The sequence below is a fragment of the Ascaphus truei genome, chromosome 8, assembly GCF_040206685.1.
Source record: "Ascaphus truei isolate aAscTru1 chromosome 8, aAscTru1.hap1, whole genome shotgun sequence".
Taxonomy (NCBI): Eukaryota; Metazoa; Chordata; class Amphibia; order Anura; family Ascaphidae; genus Ascaphus; species Ascaphus truei.
Genome location: NC_134490.1, coordinates 61,579,341 through 61,599,166, shown reverse-complemented (window position 1 = coordinate 61,599,166; position 19,826 = coordinate 61,579,341). Strand labels below are relative to the sequence as shown.

Here is a 19,826-nt window from a genome sequence, read left to right as displayed (position 1 = left end):
TGTATTAATAAGTTCCATTCTGGTGGGCTCAGTGGGTCGACCTTTGTCAGTTATTAATGCCTACAGTGACTCCACATAGGGTACAAATATGAACTCTCCGCGACCTCCAGAACTGGAGATACAGAAATGCACGTTAAAACATTAAAATACATGCTTATAATGAAACATGGGAACAGGGGAACATACATTTTCAAGGTACAACAAGGTGCAAACCTCATCCCTGGACCGCAGTCCAGTTAACCCCTTGTCTCTCTGGTGAGGTCAGGGGATGGCCATATGGGGTGCAACCCCTTTAATATCGGGCCCCCCTTTCTCCCTCTACAATAATGTTGTGGCTTCCTATTGGACAATGGGAGTGAGGCATGGATAGTAATCTTATTGATTTCTCAAAAGGGACAAAAAAAACCAGGCCCATCAAAAAGTAAATCTCTCAGGAACTAGGGGTCTGCATTGCTGCTTTAACAAAGGAAACAGCACAAATCTAATATTGTGAAGTTTTCAGATGTGAATCAAGCAGTCTTTATTTATACCATAGAGCGGGGTGGCTGACTCCAGTTCTCAAGAGCCACCAAAAGGCCACGTATTAGGGATATCCCTGCTGCAGCACAGGTGGTTCAATCAGTGTCTGAGTTGTTGACTGAGCCACTGAATGAGCCACTTGTGCTGAAGCAGGGATATCCTTAAACTTTGCCTGTTGGTGGCCCTTGAGGACTGGAGTTGGTCACTCCTGCCATGGAGTATATACTGTATACATATTGTACTATTCCATTTACATCAAACGTAAGGACTAAACTGAAAGAATTGAAACCGTTTAAACATGTTTCATACATTTTATGCAAAAGTCTAGAGCTGGAAAGTTTCAGGCCTTGTTAGAACTACAAGGTGTATGAGTAGTATTAAAGAAATCGCTTTTATGGTGGGTGAACGCAGCTTAAATCCCAGTGTAGATTCTTCTTGTGAGCATGGGCAAACCTCATGCACCAAAAATGAGATGGTAACCTCTTCAGGGCAAAGGGTTTGTTGTTCTTGGCTTGTCATTGTGAAGCCCTCCATTATTAGACGTGCTTAATATAATAGTGCGAAACCCATATAGTCTAAGGCCGAGGTGGCAACCCTGTCGCCAATCGCCACAAGTGGCAAATTGGAAATGAAAGTGACGGCAAATTTGAGTTTGCCAGCTCCCACAGTAAAATAAACCTTTTACTGATGGCGTGTGATGGTTTCCGCTTTCTGAATGAGTCAATGAAGTGGACCAGCTCTATTTACAGCAATTCTACTTGTTGCCAAGTATGGTATACACAGGTGAAGAAAATTCTTAACCCTATAGGTGCTCAGTAGAGAGTTGCGGGTGGTGCTGTAAGCCTTAAAGAGATAGTCATGTTGAAATCATACCACACGGCTGTATAGAAACAGCATGAATATATGACCTGATGTCTCTCCCAGCGGCTGGCTCAGAAAGAGCTCCAAAACGCCGAGATAGAAAGACTCACGGTTGATGAATGTGTGGTATGGAGTATGAAATGATGATGCTCCTCTGTGCCTTCAATCCGTTGGCAGCGTACCCCGAAGTGATGGTCCTGGCATCCGTAAGGAGCGTGGATGCATCCGCTGCCAACCCTCCTGCTCCAAGCTGGTCGCAGGGGGCGGTCACATGACCGGCGGCTCAGGCGTCGCAGCAGGATGACGAGGAGAGACGTAGCACCAGCCCGGTGTGCCTGCGGTGTTAGTAGACAGAGAAAATCTTCCCCCAACGGGACAGGTAGACAGCAGCACAGCAATAGAAGGAGAGAGGCTGGGTTGAGTTAAAAGTAGATAGATAAAGGTCCCACGGACCGAAATGCATCAGAGGACCTGTCAGCACGATGTCTGATTAAAGTCTACTTTTAACTCAACCAAGCCTCTCTCCTTCTATTGCTGTGCTGCTGTCTACCTGTCCCGTTGGGGGAAGATTTTCTTTGTTGCCAAGTAGAACAAAGAAAAACCAGTCAAACAAATATATAAAGGGAACCAACAAGTGCACTGTAAAAAATGCACTTAAAAAAGAAGGGTTAACTCAAAAGAACCCATGATGGGGGATACCGAGCATAGCACCCCGCCTAACGCCCACTGGGAGGCAAACTCCGAAACCATCCCAGCGGACTCGGCGTACGTGAACTCTGCCCGAATACGGGAGTGCACCAGCGCCCGGAATACTGCCACGATGTTCGTTGGGACCCCCCTCTCCAAACACTGCTTCTTGGTCTTGTAAATGGCTACCTTAGCCACTGCCAGGAGCAGGTTGACTAGGAGATCCCTAGGCTTATTGTCTCGGGACACTGGGCACCCAAAAATAAAAAGATGAGGGGAAAAACCCAGCCAGAACTGCAGAAGAAGGCTCCTCAAGGTGGATCAGAGAGGCTGCAGTCTGGCGCAGCTCAGATAAATGTGGAATACGGACTCCCGCTCGCCACAGAAGGGACAGGCGGCGGGGGAGTCCGTGAAGTGTGCCAAGTACTCTCCTGTGCTCAGTGCACCGTGGAGGACCCTCCAACTCAAATCCCCGGCGGGACGGGGAACAAGAGCTGAATAGAGCTCTCTCCACCGGGGTCTCTCGCCCTCGTTCCCAAGAAATACCCGCCTCCAGATGGTATCTGGGCGGGTGACAAGGGCGAGGTAGTGCACTATATGGAGCACCAGCGAATACAGGACTTTCCTCGGCATGCCGCGAAAACATGCCGGGGACATATCCCCCAACCTGCTGAGGTTGGGGGAGATAGGAGCCCGAGGGGGTTGCCGTGGTTTGGGTTTTACGCAAAGATCCGGAGAGCTGAAGTTGATAGGTTGACAATGCTCTCCGGTCTGCAAAACCCCCTCGATGAAGGTGCGTGAGTCAGGGTGGATTGCATCTTTAATCTCCCGGATCAAACGATGAGGGACACGGGCAGTAAGCATACCCATACAGGGCGCAAGCACCTCTGCGCTTACCCAGTCTCGCCGCTCATAGTCCAGGAGATCCCCGACTCTGGTCACTTGCGCCAGGATTAGCCGGCGGCAAATAGAGGGTGAATCCAACATCCGAGCCCCCACTGCCAGATTATACAGCAGGGGTTCGGCGATGAAATCAACCCCCACCGCCTGTTCCTTCCTGGTCACGGAGACCAGTTTCCAGGCCTTTAATAAGTCCCGGTAGTATGCCGGCAGCTCTGAGAGGTTTCTTCCTAAACCCTCAGGCCTGATGATAAACAGTTGCCGGTCATACCTCATACTGCGCAGCTGGCGAAAGAAACTGGTCGCCAGCTGGCACCACTGCGGAGACGGATCCGTGAAAAGGTATCTCTGCAGGTATTGGAGGCGGACACACACCACTCCCTGTCCACCGTCCTCCAAAGGAAGGCACGCAACCCCCACAGAGACCCAATGCTTCCCCATCCAGAGAAAATCCATCAATCTCCTCTGCATCTTGTTGATAAATTCAGGGGGCGGACCCATGGCTATCAGCCGGTGCCAAAGCTGACTGGTCACCAGCTGGTTGATCACCAGGGTTCTTCCCCTAAGGGAAAGCATTCTCGACAGATACACCCATGACCCCAGATGAGCAATGACTCGTTCTTCAAGCTCACTGAAGTTTTCTGGGGCTGGGTCCTCCGCAGCAGACAGGTAGACTCCCAGATATTTGAGAGTATCGCTCCCCCACGAGATATTACGAAACGCGGGGGGCAAAGAGTCCACCTGCAAGGGACCCACCAAAATGCTGGAGCACTTGGACCAGTTGATCCGAGCAGAAGAGGCCGCGGTGTACACCTCTTGTGCCCGCTCCAGATCATCTAAGTCCTGGGCCACGAGGAGCACGTCATCCGCATAAGCCGACAGGACTACCCGCATGCTGGGCTCCCGCAGCACCAGCCCAGTGAGCCTCCTCCTCAGTAGACAGAGGAAGGGCTCGATGGCCAGCGCGTATAGTTGCCCAGACAGGGGACACCCCTGACGTACTCCCTGACCAAACACAAAAGGTGCCGTCAGGGACCAATTAATTTTTACCAGACACTCTGCAGAGGCGTACAGCATCCGGAGAAAGCCCACAAATTGTGGGCCAAAGCCAAACTCCCGCAAGGTCTGCATGAGGTAACGGTGATCCACCCTGTCAAACGCTTTCTCCTGATCTAGGGACAGGAGGGCGAGTGACAGACCAGTCCTCTGCGCGTGGTGTAGCAGATCCCGGACCAGAAAAATGTTGTCATGAATGCTCCGGCCCGGGACAGTATAGGACTGGTCGGGGTGAATCACCTCTGCCAGCACGGACTTGAGCCTCAGCGAGAGCGCTTTGGCTACGATCTTATAATCCGTGCTGAGCAGTGAGACCGGTCGCCAGTTAGAGATCTGGCGGAGATCCCCCTTCTTCGGCAGCAGAGACAGTATTGCCCGCCGACATGAAAGGGGCATCTCACCAGTCTCCAGGGCTTCGGCCAGGACCTCGGTGAAATCAGGTCCCAGCATCTCCCAAAAAAAACGGAAGAACTCCACAGTCAGCCCATCTAGCCCCGGCGCTTTTCCGTGGGACATGAGATTAAGAGCTTCAGAGAGCTCGGCCAGAGTCAAAGGTAACTCAAGCCGCTCTCTTCCACCCTCGCCGACAGTGGGAAGCCCCTCCCATAAGACCTTGCATGCATCCGGCTGGATGGACTCCGGAGAGAAAAGATCTACGTAAAACCTCCGGGTTCTGTCCCGGATGCTCTCCGGGTCAGTCAGAGGGGTACCGTCCTCTGCTATCAAGCAGGTGATATGTTTACGGTTTCCCCTCTTTTTCTCCAGCGCGTAGAAGAGGCGCGTCCCACAACCCTCCTCCCGAAGGAAGTGGATACGGGATCGCACATACGCCCCCCGAGCTCTCCGATCTTCCAAGTCCCGGAGAGCGCACTTCCTCTCCACGTACGCACACTGCAGGAATTGGTCTCCTGCCACAGACAACCGCCTCTCGAGATCGAGCACCTCCTCCCTAAGGGTCTCGATCTCAGCCTCGCGCCGCCCGCTGGCACCTTTAGTGTGCTCTTGACAAACGAGGCGCAGATGAACCTTGCCCACGTCCCACCACTGCTCTAACGTGGCAAAGTCTGACCTGCAACCTCTCCAGGCCATCCAAAAGTCTCGGACCGATGTCGCAAACCCCTTGTCCTCCAACAACGTATTGTTGAAATGCCAATATGCGGCCAAGGGTGCTGCTGGTATTAGCGCCACCGTCACGGACACAAAATTGTGGTCCGAAAACGGCACTAGCCTAATGGTACTGGACTGAGCTTGTGACAGGCTGTGGCTGGATATGTACAGCCTATCGATCCGGGACCAGGATATCCGTCCACCTCTAAACACTCTAATATAGGTGAACTCAGTGGATACCCCGGGATGTTGTTCTTGCCAGACGTCTACCAAGGAGTAGCGGGTGATGACCTCCCGCAAGGCCGACGCAGAACTCGGGTGTGGCTCCAGACCCTTCCGGTCCCTCAGAGCCTCGAGGGTGCAGTTAAAATCACCCCTGAGCACCACGTGTTCGTCCGCGTCGACTGTCTCCAGGTATTCGGTTAATCTGACGAAGAACTGCCTTCTCAGGGGTCCGGTGGCAGGAGCATACACGTTCAAGAAATTAAACGTGTAGTTCTCGTGCCGGACCCTGAGATGCAACAGGCGACCTGGAACAACAGTTTTGACAAACAGCAGCTCAGGTTGAAAGGATTCGGAGAACAGGGTCACCACCCCACAAGATGTCGAAGTGAGGTGGCTTAAAAAGACCTTGCCTCGCCACTCCAGATGCCAGCTTTCCCTTTTGTAAAAAGGAGAGTACTTGGAACCTGCGAAACCCGTCCTTACATCCATTTACGTTTAGCGTACCGATGCTCAAAGCCATTGGTAATCAAGAGTCTTGCTTCCCATAGGCGCTCAGGGTACTATACCCCGAGAAGCCTTTACGTGCTCTCGCAACACTTTGTTAAACTTTAGGACCCGAGCATGTTCGATAGTCCCGGAAAGTTTGGCCTTGTGGTTAGCCTTGATATATACTCTGAGAGAGTGGAGAATGACCGAAGCATCCTTCCACCTCTCAAGGGCCAACTGCACTTTCGTATGTCCGTGTCTACAGAGGGTATCATCCAGGAAACTATCTATTTCCCGGGCAGGGATAACGAGGATCGAGGAGTCCACCGACTCCATGGTGCCAGAGGACTCTCCTCTGAGCCCCAACTCCCCAGGCTCCTCTTGGCTGGAGAATTCAAGACCCCCGTCCTTCTCTGCGCGGGCCTCTCTCAGCCCTAGATTGGATCCCCTCCTCGGTGTTTCCACGAGGGGGTCCACTGTGCTCTCCACCTCCATCCCCGAGTCAGGATGTTCAGGGGCAGCTGGTGGCGACCTAGCAGAGGCAGTGGTCTCCCGAGAGTCCTCGGGGGCCACAGAAGCACACATGCCACGGGTGTTCGCATCACCTGCGGGAGGGCACTCACCAACTGCGGGAGGGCCCTCACCATCCGCGGGAGGGCCCTCACCATCCGCGGGAGGGCCCTCACCATCCGCGGGAGGGCACTCACCCACCATGGGAGGGCACTCATTAGCAAGGACCTCAAAGGGAGGGTCTATCCCAGCATTCACTCCCAATAAAGTGCCTGCCCAAAACTCTGCACTAAGAGGGTTCAGGTCAGACAACTCCCAGATGTAATTTGAAGTGGTCACTAAAACACCCTCCAAACCCCCACCCACAGGGGTCAGCCCTAACCCATCTCCTTCCTCAGGTGACGCAAACCGGGGCTTTTTTTCCTTAGTTGTGTCATCTGAAGGCGGTACAACCGAAAGGGGATCCCGGTCGACCCCCGGGTCCCCGAAGACAGGTATCTTTTTTGTGTCCGGTGGGGTAAATTCACCGAAACACAAGTCTCCGGGGGATTCTCTCCAATCCAGAGGGGCGTTGGGAGGCTCCCCAACATCTATTTCTAGGGGTAAGGCCTCATGCTGTTGAGCACCTTGGCCTTCCACCCCAGAGATGTTGGGTACCTCCTCTTGCATTCCCTCCAGATCTTCGGGGGGGGGGGGGGCTGTTCATTTATGAGATCCGGCTCACACTGGTCAGTCCCAACCAGTGGGCTGGATGGAGCCACCTCGTGCGGAACTGATGTTCCGTTCCCTTTAGGAGACATCCGCGGGTGAACGTAATCCGGTTCACCCACCTCGACCTCCTCAAACGCCCTCTTGTTTTTATTTTTAAATTTGCTCTTCCTGGGGATTGATTCCCCAGGAGAGGGTGCCGCTGCCTCCCCAGCAGGAGCTTCCTCCTGCTCCCCCGCACCCTGTACGGTGCTTACAATGGGGGTAAGGTGTTCTTGGGGGGGGACAGCGACAACAGAGGGTGACTGTTGTGGGGTGGCTTTTACCTTCTCCCTCTGATCTTTAGGGAGAGGTTCAGATGTCACCGCCCGAGATGGGGCAGCAACATCTTCTGCGGTCCCAGGGGGGACCTGGGCCCTCGAGGGCTTTACCTTCTCCCTATGTTCTTTTGGGAGAGGTGCAGACGTCACCGCCCGAGATGGGGCAGCGACATCTCCTACGGTCCCAGGGGGGACCTGGGCTCTCGAGGGCCCCACTGTGGTAGGCACAGTGGTACCGGGTGTCTTGGCAGAGGGAGGGGTGTGTGCAGGAGCTGAGGTGGGATTCCTGTTCCCTTTGGGGCAACTCCTACGAGTGTGCCCCAGCTCCTTGCACAAATAACACCTAACCCCCTCCGTGCCATAGAAAAAAATATATTGAATGCCCTCGTAGGGCACCCTAAAGGAACCCTCCACAGATTCTGTGCTCCCCAGCAGCATCAGTTGTACCTGCCGCCTAAATGAGAGCACATGCCTCAGCGCCCTATCCCTGCAGCCCAAAGGCAATTTTGTTATAGGAGACTTAATGTCTCCCAGGGTTTGCAGGTGCGGCCACAAGAGGTTGTCTGGGATGAAGGGGGGCACATTTGAAAGGATGACCCTTGTGCCTAACCCCTCCATGGGTTCTATAGGGATGTAGATCCCCCCTACATTGATGCCTTTCTGCACCAGGGTGTGGGTGGCAGCCAGCGTACGGAGGAAGAAAATGCCCCTCCCATATATCTTGCTGGCCGCCACCACAGCAGAGGGACCCACAACGTCTGCCACAGCCCTTACATAGATCTCCATGTTAAGGCCAGGTGACATTGGGCATCTCACCCTAAGCTTCCTGCTCACACCGGGTGTGGCCCCAGCATTGTTGTTGCTGGGGTCGACGCCTGCAGCTGTTATCTGCGCCCATGTTTGAACTGGGGCCGCAGGAGCCACGCTGCTAACAGGCACTGGGGGAGGCGTGGCCAAGGCACTGGAAGGACCAGGCCTAGGGCTGTGACTAAGAGTGTTGCTCCTAGGGGCCACAGTTTTTGGTGTATGGTATCAGGGTGTGGTCCCCGTTGCCACACTACTCCTACCTCCCTTAGGATGATAATATTAAGCCTTTTAGTCAGGGGAGGAGGTAGTGTTTAGAGAGAGGTGCAAAAGAGGAACTGTCCTTTTAAGAACCAATTAACCTCTCTGCAAAGGGAGGGGGGGAAAAAGACAGCTTTTAAACCCTGCTGTAGTTCTTCTCTCTTTCCCCCTATTACTCTCTCTCTGTTGTAATAAGCCACACAATTTATAAGTCTTTAAAGAAAAGACACAGAGCTCTTAATTGCAGGTGAGAAAAGAGGAATCAGGCTTAAGAAAAAAAAGTGAAATTAGAAGTAAAACAACCAGTAAAACAACGAGTGTTTGGGGAAGGGAGAGGGGTTGAAAACTACAGTTTCCAGCCAGCCAAAATGCAGCTTTTGCTGGGTTGAAAAACACTGCAGTCCCTGGGTGAAAAAACAAAAACGGTTTTTAAAACCCCAAAACCAACCTTTAAACCTCTACAAAACACACAATCCCCCACAGTTTCACTCCAAAATATAACAATAAGAAATAAAGTGAAATTAGAAGTAAAACAGCCAGTTAAACAACCAGTGTTTGGGGAGGGGAGAGGGGTTGAAAGCTACAGTTTCCAGCCAGCCAAAGTGCAGCTTGTGCTGGGTTGAAAAACCACTGCAGTCCCTGGGTGAAAAACAAAAAACGGTTTTTAAACCCCAGAAGCAACCTTTAAACCTCTACAAAACACACAATCCCCCACAGTTTCACTCCAAAATAACACAAATGAAAAGAAGAATACAACCTGATTCCACAATGCCTAGGAGCTCTGTACATACACTTCTGAGTGAAGCAGCAGCAGGTGATAATGCTGAGGTTGTGAAAAAGTGTAGTGTGTGGTGCACAGCGGCAAGAACAGGTAATGTGGGAATAAAAAATAATATTTATTCAAGCTGCATTAAAAAATGATTGCGAGTACAACCCTCCTACACGTTTCGCTCTATTGGCACTTTATCAAGGAGTTACCTGATGTTTAAAACAACAAACAATTTATACACAACCCAATGACAGAGAAATTCGCACCAAAAATCGAAATCTTACCCATGATGCACTGTGTTCCTGGCTTTACCAATCCTGTGAGCCCGTCTGTACGATATGGTTACCTCTGTATACTGTATATGAAGGGACATAGCATTTGAGCTCCTACAGAACCCTATATATACTCTTGATAGTGCTGAGGTGAATGAAGCAGGTGAACAGTGTGCGTTGTTTTAAATGTTCGATTGAGCAACCTAATTTCTCAATTTTTACATGGTGTGGCGATTTTCACTTCTCATTCCCCACACCTGTGGCTACATTGAAAAATAGGTTTAGGGTAAGGAACGGCTCAGTGAGTAAAGACACTGACTTTGTAAACAATGGCACTGAGTTTGAATCAGGGGACCCTAGTTCAATTCCCAGTATCAGCTCCTTTGTGACCTAGAGGAAGTCACTTTATGAAAAAGAAAAACTGTGCATCAGACACCAAAATCATAGATTTTAAGCTCATCTCCTTTTAAGCAGGGGCTGTGTCTGTAACATTCCTATGTACCGCGCACTAACTGTAATTGTAAAGTCCCATTGGCAGAAAAGCACTATAGTGTATGAAATAAAGTTGTTATTAAATGACCATGAAGGACATTAACTAACATCTCCATATACAGTATAAGTGTTTTTCATCTCACTTTCTGACACAAATTGTGCTAAATCAAGACAACCACAATGAACAAAGACAATGGATATATTGAAGCATAATGCATACACAGCATTTGTTTCTGTTACATGTTATTTTTGGATTACTCCATTAGTGGAGTTTGATACATATCTCCCTTGTTGTTTATGTAACAGTACATAGTTAATACATTACAGTATGATATCCTATTTCTCTGATAGTCCCTGTCTCCTGGTTGGGCTGTTATGTTCTGCCTCTCTCTCTCTCTTTTATATGGCAACAGTATATACCTCATGACTTTGGTATTTACATTTCATGTTCTTTTAGTTTGGTATTCAAGCTGCTGGGAGATGGTAAAATACCTCTGCTTTGCGAGGCACTCACAGACCTTGAAGTGAAATGAATGGATAGGAGCTTAGGGATGGAAAAGCTTTTTATAACAGTTTATCTAGTGATGTGTTCTGCTTTGAAACTAGTCCTTTTGCTTTGGATTTTGTGGCTACTAGCATTTTTAAAGACAAATGAAAATAAATTCAAGACCACAAAGTACATGAAAAAGAAAACCACACCACAATGTGACTCATGGGCAGATTTAACATAAATACTCTCCTTAAAGCAGCAGACCAAGCAATATCCTACATGTGTTTTTTTTTTTAAATAAATCAGTTCTGTACTATGAGAAAATACTTGCAGCATTTTTTTAAACAACTCTGAATGACATTTTAATGGATTATAATGTAAAAGGCCTTTTTTTGTTTCTATAGCAACCATTTACAAAGTCACATCCCCTTCCTCTTCTGAAACAGGCTCTGGCACACTGCGTTTTGAGCCCTGCTCTCTTTCTAGCAGTGCACCAATTGACCAATTGTATCTAGAGACTGGTCACATGATCTTCCCAACAGAACTTTGTCGTATTGATATACAAATGCATTCCACTGACTGCAGAATACACCTCTGCAGCCATTTAGTGAACCCCTGAGATGAATCTTTGCCAGTCAATCACAGGAGAACGGATTGATCAGCTAATTACTTATCATTGTGTGGATTGTATTGATGCACATATTAAAGGGGAAAATATAAATTAAAAAACCGACTGCTGCTTTAAGATCCCATGTTTGATTACAATGGGTAATACTTAATAATAAGCAGAACCACAAGGTAAGCTGAAGTGAAGTACAAATGCATTTCAATACAATGAAATATAAGGGGGAGATGTCAATCACAGAGAAGCCTTTATTTCTTTGCATGTTTGTGCCAATGTATATATACACAATTGATGCTCCATTAGTACCAGGTTGAGATTCTGGAACTTGCAGGGCAAGGAGTTACCCGATGCACACATCATAAAGGGATGTATCATATTCTGCGCCTCTTGCCACATGTTTTTCCCTTTTATTTGAGCAAAAAAAATAAGAATCTGTGCTAGATGTATGAAACTTGACTAACGCCTTACATATGATACAACCCAGAACAAAAAAATTAAGTATTGCACCAAGGCACACTTTGCTTTGCATTGAAACATCTCCCAAATGGAATATAAAATGAGTAAAATGCAGGCGATATTATGTACTATTGCAGGGGTGGGCAACTCCAGTCATTCAGGGCCACCAACAGGTCAGGTTTTCAGGATATCCCTGCGTCATCACAGGTGGTTCAATCAGTGCCTCAGTCTATGGCTGAGCCACCTGTGCTGAAGCAGGGATATTCTGAAAACATGACCTGCTGGTGGCCCTTGAGGACTGGAGTTGTCCACTCCTGTAATTGTACATTTTGGCAGGCTGGGATCATAGGAGTTAATGAACAATACACAGTTTGGAAACTGACAGTCAAGATGCAAAACATCCATCAAACTAGCGTCACCCATGTGTTTACTCTGATTTGGTACAGATTTCAACAATTATAGCTCATTGCGCTTATTATTTCTGATGCTTAAATTGTGCTAGCTATGTATTCTAAAAAAAAAAACCCTAAGTATTTCTGGATATATTAGTAGCCTAATCAATGGGTAACATTCTTCTTTGTGTTCCTTCTCTTATATTCAAGACACACATGGCAATTATACGGCAAAAAAAAAACACACACACACAAAAAATCAGCTTTATATAGCAAGCTGATTATTGCTACAATTGTATTGCTTTGAACAGATTTTGGTAAACAGCATGTTCTCACCCAAGTGTATTAACAAAATGTGAAGCTCTAAATATAAATGCATAGTCAAATTATGTCAATTTTGATCTGTTCATTGTTTTAAATATACTCATTTAAATAATGCTTAAAGAGACAATCCAAGGCGGTGGATTTTTTTGTGTGAATGTAATATTTTTTTTTCTAGGGTTGAAGTGGGGGTCTCTGGAGCTGAACCCTGTTAATTTCAGCTCCGGAGACCCCCTGCTTCCGGAGATACTTACCTGCAAATTAGATGCCAGAAGCCGCTCTCCTCAGCTACCAGCTACCAGGGTTCACAATATGGCAGCTGTTCAGCTATTTCCTGGCCAGTGGGCCAATAGGAAGCTGTGACATCATTGGTGCAGCCCGGTTTGCTGAGCCGGAACAGCTACCGACACCTACTTTGGAGGTAAGTATCTCCAGAAGCAGGGGGTCCTTGGAGATTAAATGAATGGGGTTCAGCTCAGGTGACCCCATCTTTCAATTATATATATATATAATTATTTTTTTTCTTTTTAAAGGGAAAAAAAATATGACCGTCTTGGATTGCTCCTTTAATAATAGAAGCTCATGAAACACCTCTACGCCTCAAATTATTTCTGTACTAACAATGTACTTTTTGTCATTGTGTAATGTATTGTTGCTTTATGCAGATTATCATATAAACTGAAAACAATGTATTTTGTGTCTCTTTATAATTTGGGGGAATGTGCCTCTTAATGTAGATTCCTGTACTGGTGCAGTAAATGTTTTCAATTTTCACTTCTAGTGAACAGATATATTTAATTTAAAGCAAACACATCATGTATTGTTTCACCAGTTTAGTAATAGCTGGTTTGTTATTGATGTGTCATACATACTGTAGCACACTAAGTAGGGTACTTCTTATTACATTTGATAAGGAATGTATACGTCTCAAGTTTTTCAATGGGTTGGGTTTTATTTCTAATATCCGTTTCTGTAAAAGGTGCCCAAAGTATGCATCTCACCAGAGGGCAGGGCTCGTAGCATCATCATTGACATATGTGTGTAAGAAAGTGATTTAAAGTAATAGATATAGGGTGGCCAATTCCAGTTCTCAACGGCTACCAGCAGGTCAGATTTTCAAGATATCCCTGCTTCAGCACAGGTGGCTCAATCAGTGGCTCAGTTGAAGAGTCCGCTTCAGCACAGGTAGCTCAAACAGTGGCTCGGTCAAAGACTGAGCCACTGATTGTGCCACCTGTGCTGAAGCAGGGATATCCTGAAAACCTGACCTGTTGGGGCCCTTGAGGAATGCAATAGAAGGAAAATTCATAGCTAATACTGGGTGTGGACCTAACCATGTCTTCATGAGATATGGATTCAGTGATTTCCTGTTCACAATAATCCTGCAATTCTCTTGAAAGTTTTAAGTAAAGTTTTGTATCTAGTTTTTTCAGCAGCCACAAATGTCCAAAATGTGCTGTCACTATGCACAAATGTTTCACACATCTTTACTAGCACGTTCATGCCAAGATGCTGAAGTCAACAAAAGCATCCTATGTGTTAGTTACAATGTTTGCCAAGGTTACAGAGTGTCCCCATTATTGCTTTAATAATACATACAGTACCGTACTGCTAGTTAGTCAGACATTTTGGGTGGTGCCTCCATTTAAAAAATATTGATGGAATACAATATGTATTACATTACAGTGCATTGCTGTATCATAAAAACATGTATTCAGTGTGATACTCCAAGCTGTCAGATGTAAAGCTAGAAGCTTCAAAGGTTGGATTTTTCTGTCTATTTTCATCTGTTTCATTTATGCATTTTTTGATATCTTAGTAAAAAGAAACTGCCACATACCATGCTTTCTGTAGGGTACATTGTAGCACCCATCTACACCTAGTATGATACATTTGTAGTTGAGTAACTGCATGAAAACTATTATAATAATAATATTAATAACCAGGTAAGGTAACTGACTCATTACACTTTTATGTTCATGTCATTAGAATTCCGTTTTCATTCAACATTTCTGTGGTGAATTTGGTCCAGGAGTTTCTATAAAAAAAAAACAAAAACAAAAAAAAAAACAGGTAAAACAATTATTAAAACACAAATAAAATGCTAATTTCACTCACATATTTTCAATCCTGTAATAATTTTTACCTTTTTAAAGAGCTCAACTCTCATTCTGTTACTCTCTGATATCATTCTTTTCTCTTCCTCTTCTTTTTTCTTTGTTACTTCAGGCAAAGTATTATAAATTCTGAAACATTGTAAAAATGTTGCATTGTTACAATAACAAATTGTTACAACAACACGTTCTTCAATAACCTATGAAGCGACTGCCCTATGTCAGGGAAGCCTCTGAGAGCCATTCATTTGAAATGAGCCCAAAGGCTTCCCTGAGACAGGAAAGCGGGTTCACATTATATTGACACGTCAGTGCCCACGTGCTTTTCAGGAACTAGAGGGGTAAACATTGATTACACCGACTAAGGTTTAATCATGGCATACAAACTACATGTGCTGTAAATTGTACAAACAATACATATCACTGTAACAATAGTAATGGAATAAAAAATTCAATCAGACCATCAAGTTATGTTCAACAAGGATCCCAATGTATATTCCTTTAATTATATTTAATTATTAAACATGAAACATAAAACTTGCTGGAAGGACCTTTTTAAATCATTTATTGAGTAACTAACATTGTTTTTATCTAAATGAAAGAAATATATTCTGCATCCAATAACAGTCCATTTCTAAGACGTTGCTGCAATCTTTAGCACTATTATTATTATTATAGTTCTTTCTAGCCATGAAAAGGGTAAGCACTTTGTGTAAATGTAACAGGCAGTAGTTGGCATCTTGGGAATAGGTCCATACAAACATTAGGTTCTGTATGTTTATTGTTTTTATATAAGTGGTCACATGCAATGTATGAATATTGTGATTTGGACTATGAATAAAAAAAGAAACGCAAAAGAAGTATTGAAGAAATATAAATTCCTGTTGACCACATATTAGCAGCACACGCATATTTGAGTGTTGGATAAAATATCAGGATGTTTTATACCTTTTAGATCTTTGCTGCATCTCTTTCTCTGAAATAGCTCTTTCCTTTGGTTTGAATAGGTTATCTAGAAGGAAAAAAAATACAAACCCTTTGAATAATTCAGAACACAGTTTGTATGTATATCAGCTGTGCTGAAAAGCTGGGTAATACGGCAGACATAAGTTTATAGGGGTCCATGTTAAAATGGATAAGAAGTGAAGAGTGTCTCAACATGAGTGCCCATTTGCATGTCATTTCCCAGAATCCCTGGCTGCAGTGGAAGCACAGTTTGCTAAGAGATAATGGGGAAAGACAGGGTTGCAGACCTGGCTGACACGTGAATGTGCTCACAAGTGGTCTTTTTATTTACTGTACACTGTAAGGTGGAGGGTTTTTGTCACTTTTTTACCCACCGCAACATTTTAATATCTGTGTATCTCACAATCATGTTAGTGGAACATCCTGAATCATGAGTCTCATTTTTGTGGAATTTCTGCTGAATTCTATGGATTCTTGCAATAGGAATATTATTTTGTGCTATAGACACGGTAAATGCAAAGGATAAACAGCCCATTTGAAGCAATATAAAATAACAGAGATGCTTTTTTCAGAACCTGAATATTCTCATTGTTTTCTATGTAGACTTACTTGTTCTCCTAATAGTAATTGTATTTAAGTTTTGTATACAGTAGCAATTGTAACGGATAATAAACATTCCATCCATCACACCAACAGTTAAATGAAGAAGCACCCTAATCGCTTACCGGGAAATCTCCACATTAATAAAGTGTAACCCAGAGGGAGGGACATGGAAATACATTACACATTCCAGCAGCTGTCACGCTTTCTCTGTCTCTTCTCATTAGAAGCAAAGATATCTTCCTGAGATGCATTCATACAAAGTTGCTTTTGCAGACAAACCAGTGAAGAACTGAAAGTTTGATGATAACAGCCTCTAATTATTTTTTAATTAAAGCAACTCTAAACTTCTGGGATTTATTATGTATGTCTACATTAGGACTTCCGGGTTCTATTTGCTCACTTCTCTGTTTAACATGATCCAGAGAGTTAACATTAGTCACTGGTACAGACATCATGCGCTGAGCTGATGTAATGGTGTCACGGGCACACAAGGGATTTGAACAGAAAAACCATGTTGCTAATATAAGCAATATTACTGCTCTGTAGCAGTTCAGAGACTTTGTATACTAGGAAGGAAAAGGTTTCCTGACAACTGAAGACTACAAGTTGACTTTAATGACAGGCAATATTTAACATCTGTGTTACTGCATAACTCCCAAGACTACAATGCATTGCAATGAACTGAAAAGGTTATCTAACTCAGGGGTGCTCAACTCCAGTCCTCAAGTCCGTCTCCCTCACCCCCCCCCCCCCCCCAACAGGCCAGGTTTTCAGGATATCCCAACTTCAGCACAGGTGGCTCAACATGAGCCTCAGTCAAAGACTGACCCTTTGATTGAGCCACCTGTTCTGAGGCAGGGACTGATTGAGCCACTTGTGCTGAATCATGGACTTATTAAGCCACCTGTGTTGAAGCAGGGATAGCTTGAAAACCTGACCTGTTCGGGGGACAGTGGGGAGGGCTTGAGTACTGGAGTTGAGCACCCAGCTCTAACTTATTTGATGGAATTCTTTACATTTCTCCTACCAGTCCCATGGCCAATTTAAGCTCTCAGGACCAGAAAATATAATATATAATGCTGTGTTTATTTATTTTATCTTATGTTAACTATATAGTCTGCTAGAAAGTAGTAGGGGCTGAAATTCAATCATATTGTTTCTACATCTAACATAGGTTGAACTTCATGGATGTGTATTTTTTCAACCTCATCTATGTAACTGTGTAACTATCTATTACTCTCTTACTAGCAAAATAAATATTTGTGCAAAATGTGAATATTTATTCATTTACTACCATAACAAGATACTGTATCACTCCCTGGTCAATCATAATTTAAATTATAATAATAAATCTATGCCCTGCTTGGGCCCTTTCTTCTTCCTATGGTGCTACTTCTCTCTGTCTTTCATACTGCATGTATATAGTAATGCATTGTCTACTGCTGATTTCTTGAGACATTGATAAGACAGTATCCACAGTTTTGGCATCTTGGTACTATTCACGGACATCCATGCAATGTTTGGAGTGTGATCGTTCTAAGGAGTAGAGCAGGGGTGGCCAATTCCAGTCCTTAAAACCTTACCTGTTGGTTGCCCCTTAGGACTGGAGATGGCCACCCCATATCTATCTGTTTTAAAGCTCTGTTAACATTTGTAGCCAGCAGCAGTTGTACTTTCATAACAGAGTCTATCTAAATATTTTTTGATTAATTAAATCAGGACAAAAAATCTTCCAAGCAACAAATGACCAGGTGGTGGGAAACGTATGAGCATAGACAGGTGGTTCCCAACATTTAATCAACCATGCTGATGCCAGAAGGCAGGTAAAATAAATGCATTATTGCCTGTTTATACATTTGTTCGGTACTAATCTTAATCTACAACCCTGATTAGAACAATCTATTTTCTCTTATAAATCACTATGTAAATCACAGTCAAGTTCACACATTGCTTTGGCTTTGCTATTTATTGACCCCAGAAGCTTAATTTATGCAATTCTGCAATAGTTCATCCATCTGTACTTTCTTTGAGTAATCCCTTCATATGTACAATATATGGCAAATGGTGCATAACCTGTGGATACTGCATGAATTAGGATCATGAATAGCAGAATGGAAACGTGCTGAGGCCTATAAAATAATACTGTAATAATAATACATATTACATTTCTTTGTGCATCAAAAATATCAGTGTGATAATAAATTATACAAACCTTCATAAAATATGCATCAAATGTATGAAGACTTCACACATGACGTATAATTAGTTTTTATTTTCTGTTATGTTGAATACCTGTTTGATACAATTTAAATCGAATCACACTTGTGTATTTGTTTATTTATAAATTGTGTTAGTAAATATAAATTATTAGTGCAATAATAAAGTCATTCTGTGAAAATAATTCTAGATTGTATATCATGAAATGTCCATGCTGCATCAAATGAATGTTTGAGTTAAATAGTAGATGAGGTTAAAACAGACATCCATCCATCATGTGAAATCAACTGTATGTTAAATTTTGACAACTAATATCCTATAATTTATTAATATCATATATTTGTATATACAGTATATACAGTATATTGATCCACAGGAAGGCAAACAAAAAACCCCAGTGAAACATTATCCAATGATGTCTCTTAAGAGGAAAAATAAAATCCTTCCTGACTCCAGTAATGTCAATCAGATTTCCCCCTGGATCAACCTCCAGGGGGATGTTGATGTTTACTTATTTGGTATATCCCTTTATACCTTTCCTTTCTAAAAATGTCTTATCTTTTCTTAAAGACACAAGCTCTCTGTCACTGTCAATAACACCACAATCTCATCAACAGCTCAAGCCCGCTGTCTAGGGGTCATATTTGACTGATCTCTCCTTCATTCCTCACGTTCAGTTCCTCACGAAGTCCTGCTGTGTCTACCTCAGAAATATAGCCAAGATACATCTTTTCTTTCTCATGATGTAACTAAAATCCTAATTCACTCACTCATCTTGACCCGCCTTGACTACTGCAACCTTCTCCTAGTTCGCATTCCCCTGCTCCGCCTATCCCAACTCCAATGCATCCAAAATGTTGCTGCCAGACTTATCTTACTCACTCACCGCTCCACTTCTGAGGCTCCACTATGCAAATCCCTACACTGTCTTACCATATCCTCTAGAATCAAATTTAAAATCATAGCTGTAATTTACAAAGCTCTCAATGATGCTGCCCCCCTTAATCTCATCCCATCCCCAAATATATCCCTAAATGCACCCTACGTTCCGCCCACGACACCCGCCTTTCCTCCTGCCTTATTACCTCCTTTCACTCCCGCCTACTCACATTTTCATGTAACCCTATCTGGCATACCTCTAACATCCAACTACACCCCATCCCCATAACCCCATTGGAACCAGCTGTGTGGATGGACCAATCTCCCCACTATGTAACACCCCCTAATATCTCCACCCTCAAACTTTAATGGAACAGCTGTCAGGCTGGACCATACTCCAACCTGAGATACACTCCGTCCCACAAGGAGCAGCCACTTTACCTTTCTGTTTCAACATTGTTCCTCATTCCCTCAGATTGTAATCTCTCACGAGCAGGGCCCTCGTTGTGTTTTGTATCTGTTTGTTCAGCTTTGTCCTGATTTGTATGTAACTCTATTTATGTAATGATCAAATACCTGTACCTCCATTGTTCTGCAGAGCAGAATATGTTTTACGCTTTACAAATAAATGATGATAATAATAATTATTATACTCCCTCCTTAGATAATTATTAACTAATGTAAACAAATTTAATTTTGCTTGCCTTTCCTCATAAGCCAGAACTTCCATCCCCTTTATTAATTTGGTATTAATTTGGTGGTTCTTCTCTTCTTTTTCTATTTCCA

At 44.4% G+C, this 19,826-nt stretch overlaps 1 protein-coding gene across 2 annotated transcripts in view; it reads right to left on the bottom strand.

Annotated features, from left to right (window-relative positions):
- Nucleotides 1-11,319: 11,319 nt before the first annotated feature.
- C8H10orf90 (chromosome 8 C10orf90 homolog) overlaps nucleotides 11,320-19,826 on the bottom strand; it is a 105,921-nt gene continuing 97,414 nt past the window's right edge. For both annotated transcript variants that reach the window (XM_075612255.1, XM_075612256.1), the window contains 3 exons: nucleotides 15,324-15,387; nucleotides 14,408-14,507; nucleotides 11,320-14,299 (listed from right to left, as the gene is read on the bottom strand). In XM_075612255.1, the coding sequence (XP_075468370.1) occupies nucleotides 14,261-14,299; nucleotides 14,408-14,507; nucleotides 15,324-15,387 (203 nt within the window). In that variant the 3' untranslated portion in view covers nucleotides 11,320-14,260. The remainder of the gene's footprint in view (nucleotides 14,300-14,407; nucleotides 14,508-15,323; nucleotides 15,388-19,826) is intronic.